The sequence below is a fragment of the Ictalurus furcatus genome, chromosome 19 (assembly GCF_023375685.1).
Source record: "Ictalurus furcatus strain D&B chromosome 19, Billie_1.0, whole genome shotgun sequence".
NCBI classification, from domain to species: Eukaryota; Metazoa; Chordata; class Actinopteri; order Siluriformes; family Ictaluridae; genus Ictalurus; species Ictalurus furcatus.
In genome coordinates this window covers 7158115-7164830 of record NC_071273.1, presented here as the reverse complement: position 1 = coordinate 7164830, position 6716 = coordinate 7158115, and the positions used below count along the sequence as shown (strand labels likewise).

Genomic DNA, 6716 nt, shown 5'->3' with positions numbered 1-6716 from the left:
CGATTAAGAAGTTGAACATGATTCCTCGGCATTCTAATGAGAACTTCTTCAGAAACATTACAAGTATTATAATATCAATGCAGAGTGTAACACACAGAGAGAGAGAGAGAGAGAGAGATGAGGGAACGACTGTTTATCACGGCTATAACATAAGGGAGTACAGGAACTAGACACACACACAGAGAGAGAGAGACTATGTTTACATGGACAGCAGTAATATAATTATGGACCTTATTCTGAATAAGACAATATTGTGATTAAGGTGTTTACATGTATTTCTCCCACTACAGGCCTGTAGCAGGTAAGTATGCGGTTTGGGACGCAGCCGTGCTCTCTTGTTTGCTGTAAAACGGTCGAGCGCTGCCGTGTGTGATCGTGTCCTGTCGCACAATGCGGTGAAAACTCTCACACGACGTTCATAGTGTGATTGAGGTGTGTACATGTCTGTAATACACCTCGATAATGTGACTAAAACAGGAATACTCCACCTGTCTTAATTCCATTCGTGTTTACTTCGAGTATGACTTTAATCGGATTAAGGTCATCAAAAATTGCTGTTTACATGCTAGTTTCTTAATCGGAGTATCGTCTTAATCGGGTTAATAGTGGATTATTGTTGTCCATGTAAACGTACGAAGAGGGAGAGAGGGGGAGAGAGAGGGGGGGGAGAGAATGAGAGAGGGGGAGGGAGGGAGGGAGGGAATGTGAGAGAGGGAGAGAGAGGGAGGGAGGGGGAGAGAGAGGGGGGGAGAGGGAGGGGGGGAGGGAGGGAGGGAGGGGGAGAGAGAGGGAGGGAGGGGAGAGGGGGAGGGAGGGAGGGAGGGAGGGGAGGGGAGAGAGAGAGAGAGGGAGAGGGAGGGGAGAGGGAGAGAGAGGGAGGGGAGAGGGAGAGAGAGGGAGGGGAGAGGGAGAGAGAGGGAGGGGGAGAGGGAGGGGGAGGGAGAGGGAGGGGGAGAGAGAGGGAGGGGGAGAGGGAGGGAGGGAGAGAGGGATGGAGGGAGGGAGGGAGGGAGGGAGGGAGGGAGAGAGAGAGGGAGGGAGGGAGGGAGGGAGGGAGAGAGGGGAGGGAGGGAGGGAGGGAGAGAGGGGAGGGGAGAGAGAGAGGGGAGGGGAGGGGAGAGAGAGAGGGGAGGGGAGAGAGAGAGGGGAGGGGAGAGAGGGAGGGGAGGGGAGGGGAGAGAGGGAGGGGAGGGGAGGGGAGAGAGAGAGGGAGGGGAGGGAGGGGGAGGGAAAGAGAGGGGGAGGGAAAGAGAGAGAGAGAGGGGGGGGGAGAGAGAGGGGGGGAGGGGGGAGAGAGAGAAGGGGGAAATGCATGTGAATGTATCAACATAATACAGAGTATCATATCACAGACTTCCAGACAGAAGATCAGATGGCAAAAGTTTTACAGTGACTAAAAACAAACAAACAAACACAAACACAAAGCTGAATCCACGTTTTATTTCGTGGAGGAAAAAGGAAAGTGCGTTATGTTTCGGTAAGAAATAAATACACACGAAACGAAAGTTCGCTCCGTAACTCCGCTTCACGAAATCAACAGGAGCGAAGAGCTTTAACCCAGTGCTATGCAAATCTTCGGATTTCTTTAAAGTGCTTAGAGCTTTAATGGTTCTGGCCACGCCCCCGACGCGTGCGCGCGTCTCGCTTGTCCTATCACGCTTCACATCGGTGGCTTTTCTGACTTTCTGAAATCTGCAAGAACTCGCCACTTCACCTCGTTCTAACTCGGAGACGGGAATGATGACCTGAATGATGACTCTTACCAAGACAATACTGTGGACTTGAAGAGATTTAGTGTTCCTCACCCAGTTTCCTCCTAAACAACTAACAAAACCCCAAACACCTGTGTGTGTGTGTGTGTGTGTGTGCGCGCTATGTGTGTGTGTGTGTGTGTGTGTGTGTGTGTGTGTGACTGAAGCACTGTTCCATCATCCTTCATATACACCAGTGTACGTAGCTCTATTTCTCCACCCCGTCGCTCTCGGAGCAAGCTGGACCGTCTTTAAAAGAGAGCCGTCTAACGTTTAACCTAAGTCGACTTGCTCTGGCTGATGCCCGATAAGTTGTATTTGCCATTTTTGGGTGTTTTGTTGGTGCCGCTGCTTTGCGAGCCTTTCTGATCATCTCCGGTTAGGAGAGCTTTGATTTCCGACGGGATTTTCCTTGGTCCATGGCGATGCACCACTGCTTGTACTGGAAAAAAATAAAACACACACACAGAGAATAAACGTTAACATACTGTCAGGGTTTACACGTTTCAACAATCAAAACGTCTCCTATTATGACGTCAAAGCCTTCAGACCCGGTCTTAACCTCCGTCTCGAATCAAACGCGTCTCATGGAGCGGTCTAACCGATTTCAGTGGCCGGGGCAGGAAACGCCACGTGTAGCGTGAATACTAATGAGGTGTTTAAATAAACCATGAAGAGTTTTTGTGCATAGTACATGAGTGAAAAGAGTTTGGAAACCTGCCTTCAGGTCTGGAATGATTATTTATAATCGGTTTGTCCTCCTGTCAGTCATTTTTATAGACACGCCCTACCAAACCCGGCTGAATGAACTTGCTAATGCTAACTCTAGTCATATAGGGTCTAGGGGCGGAGCTTTGTGTACACAGATGGGAATGAGGGCGGGCTCAAAGACGCGAAAGATAAAAAAAAATGTACATTTCATCCAACTCTGTGTATTTACATAGCTGGAAAAAAAACAAAAAAAAAAAAAACAACTTCAGGTCCAGAATGTTTGTTCATATTTGGATTGGCGTCTTGTCTGTCGTTTTATAGACACGCCCCCCAACACCCCTTCGTATACTCTTAGATCAGAGGTTCTCAACATTTTGTAACTAAAGCCCCCCCCCTTTTGGGGGCGGGACTTAACAAGTAAAAAAAAAAACAACAGTTATGCAAATCTTATTCAACTCCTCCCATTTAACCGTGAAGCGCCTTGAAACATGCGGCGCTATTTGTTGTGTTGACGTAATTTCCACTGAAACAGGAAGTCAGGGGCGGGACATATCGAGTGGCTCCTCCCCTTTTTTAAACAGCCAATAGCGTTTAGCTCAACTCACAGCCCGTGCTAAGTTAGTAACGTGGATTTTTAGAACGTTCGAGACGGGGACACTTCAGCTTCTAGAGGGCGTTCGATTGGGCAGAAAATCTGACGAGAAGCTGAAGTGCACAACGATGTCATGGAAACCGTTGATCCGTATTGATATTAGAGAGAAACTGTACATTTTGAATGTGCATATCTTCTACATGCGAGTTTTGGAGCGCACTAGCTCATAGATCTAACTTTACTCTGAACGTGGAGGACGTGACGAACCCACCATCTCTAGCTCTTCTCTCAGGGCGCAGATGGCTCTCTCTTTGCTGGACACCAGCTCCTCCAGGTACTGGTAGCGCAGCTTCTTCCTGGCTCGACATTCTCGCGCGCTCTGTCTGCTGCGTTCCAACTTCGCCTTCAGGTCGATCTTAGCCGGCTTTCGGCCGCGTTTCCCCGGTTTCTTCACCTTTCCACCAACCATCTGTTGAGAAAAGGGAGAGGCTGACGTTACGCTAACGCTAATCTTATGTCAAGAAATGTTACATTTAGTAAAGAAAATAACTGCTGCTACGTAACGAAACAGGAATAACAAGTGGCGTTCTTTAATACACAGAAACATCTCAAGTGTTGGCAAATTGCTGTGGTAGAAGAGGAATAAAAGACTTTGGGACGCGCTGTAATAGAAAAAGCATCAACATTTAGGTGGTAACGCTGTAGTGTTGTCATAATTAAAATATAAACAATATACAGTCCCCTCCGAAACTACTGGAACGGCAAGGCCGATACAGTGAAGACATTTGGGTTTGAGATCAAAAGATGAATGAACTTGATAAGAAAGTTTTGAATTTCAGCTTTTATTTCCTGATATTCATATGTGGACGTTTTAAACGACATAGAACACGGCACATTTTCTATCAGACCACCTAACTTGCATGCAAGCAAAAATATCTGAACATGTGACTGACGGGTGTTTCTTGTTACCCGGGCGTGTTTTGTTAGATTGAATGTTTAAACAGTAAATAGCTCTGAACATCTACTCTTGGTTTGAGCCTTCAGTTTCACCTGTGAAGACTGCGCATGTTGTTAAAAAGGACAAACCAACAAGAAGACCAGAGAGCTGTCTATGGGAGAAAAGCAAGCCTTTTTTGCTAAGAAAAGGGGCGACTAACGTTACGAAAGAGAAAAGTTTAACTAGTAAAGAAGAAAGCAATGTTGAAAAAGAGATTTTTTGGTTTTTTTTGTTTTTTTAAGTGTCAATCTTTAATGAATAAAAATGATCGGAAATGAATGAACTTTGGGTGGAAAGGTATCACATCACCCCACAGTATAATAAAAATAAAACATCATATATATAACAATATAATATATAGCATTATAATCTATACTACTACTAACGCTAATGATTAATAATAAATTAGGATACGATTCATGACAATTATTAAAATGTATATTTGTTATAACTATAATTCTCTTGGAAGACCTATCTGTATTCTTTACGTTTTCATTGAGGGTGCACGTGTCGGTTTTTGTTTACGCTTTTAATTTGTTTCAAATGATTTTGTTTTATATTTCCTGTACAGCACTTTGGTTTCAACATCGGTTGTTTTAAATGTGCTTTAGAAATCAACAAACTAAACTAAACTAAACTAAACATAACTATAATTCGTATATTATCAGAATTGTAGAAGGAAATGATCATTTAAAATTATTATTATTATTTTTATTTTTTTTGTGGAGAAACAATGTTAAGTATCCAAATGGGAATTAAACGGTGTGATGTGTCGACCTTTAATGAATAAAAATGATCGGAAATGAATTAACTCTGAGACAACTTTAGAGTTTTATATATATATATATATATATATATATAAATGCAAATAATATTATTAATAATATATTAGAATTTTATTACCATATCTTTAGTGTTTATTAATTAATGCTTATTATTAAGATTTTTTTTTTTAATCATTCAAATCTTAATACAAATTATTTAAAAAATTCTGAGAAAAAAGAAGAAGAAGGTTAAGTTAAAGAAATGTCAAATGGTTAAAATATGAGAACACTGTTACGAGAGAAAATGTGAATAACGTGAACAGTGTGATGTACATCTGTATGCAAATCTACAGAAAAATCCCCTCCTGACCCTGTGTTCAACATCTGGAGCTGAACAGATGTGAAGTAAACCCGGGTGCAGGCAGTAAAGCTGTGTCTGGACTGCTAGTTAATTCCATCTGGAAGACTAGAGAAAGGTAACTAACTAGCTGGTTGAAAACGAAAACAACAACAACAACAACAACAACAACAGTTCCCCGCCCCTTTCAAACCGCCTTAACTAACACAACTGAACACTACAGCATTACTAATCAACAACCCATCACTGCTTTAATTATAAGAGCAGTGACCAGTTTATGTGAACTAAACTAATTTATCATCGCTTACCTTACTGTCATCCATTTTGGATGACCTGCACTTAGAGATCCAAACAGCTAGCTAGCTTGTTAGCTAACCAACCACCTGAACACTTGGTAATCAGCACGTGCAGATGGCCTGATGTCTTCGCGCGCGGTGTGAGAGGATGCACGAGAGTCCAAAACCCCGAGTTTAATCCGTGTCCTCAACAAACTCCGCGTCAAAACACGCACCCAAAACCCCGAGAGTCGCTAATGTTTTTAGCATCGTTTCCGCCCCTTAGACGTTTTCACGGACAGCCCACTGCGCGCGAGCATGTTGGGACTTTGTGTTTCTGTTAAAGGAGTCATGTTTGTTAGTTTGTAGGCGAAAGGACTCGGCTAAATCACGACTCTTATAGGAAAATAGCCCACAAGAGTGTTACTCCTCTTACACCACATGACACTTTTGCATTTATTTCAGTGGGCAAACGTTTATAGTTACATTAGAAGGCCAAAAGTATGTGGACACCTGCTTTTCACTTTCACTTCCTAGTGATGGTGAGTTCGGATCATTTTACTGACTCGGATCTTTGAATCTCGTTCAGCAACATGAACGAATCTTTTTTTTTTTTTTCGAGTCATTTCGTTCATTTCAGCAGAATATAATTAAAATGTTACATGTTAAATTCCCCGACACATCTAGTACTTAATCAGCTATAAAATAAATTACGGGTTAATGCAGCCGAGGCCGAATTATAAGAAACAGAAATGATTCATTAATAGCTTAGCATTAGGTCTTCAGGCTATGCAGTGTGTTAGTTCAAATCAAATCCTGATCCGAGTCGTTTTTTCTTTTGGCACGTCACATTTGACACGTCTGAAACAGAAATGATTAGTTCGTCTCTCGAGACTTTTGGTTCGAGTCGTTCGTTCATCACGTGACCGGCCCATAGGGTGGATGCAGTGGAGCTGTGACGCGATGAACGAACGACTCGAACCCAAAGACTCGAGAGCTGAACTGATCATTTCTGTTTTTGGTACTGCGTGGTGCATTGCCTATAGGGCGGTCGCCGGAAGCACAAATTGACCCGAACCCGAAGACTCGAGAGGTGAAGTAATCATTTCTGTTTCCGGTACAGAACCTATAGGGATGTTGCAGCGCATGCGCGGTCAACAAAGAACTAATCGCTCTTTGAGACAACTTGTTGTTCCCGAGTCATATTAAAGATTCGTTCAAAATGAACGAATCGTTCATGAATGACACATAACTACCTCACACCTGTA

The 6716-nt window shown here is 43.2% G+C and overlaps 1 protein-coding gene across 1 annotated transcript; it reads right to left on the bottom strand.

Moving 5' to 3' along the window:
- Positions 1–1281: 1281 nt before the first annotated feature.
- On the bottom strand, positions 1282–5773 carry crebl2 (cAMP responsive element binding protein-like 2). The gene is given in 4 exon segments (XM_053650654.1): positions 1282–2157; positions 2160–2193; positions 3326–3523; positions 5482–5773. Coding segments are annotated over 4 exon segments (375 nt in total). The 5' UTR covers positions 5497–5773; the 3' UTR covers positions 1282–2029.
- Positions 5774–6716: the final 943 nt, after the last annotated feature.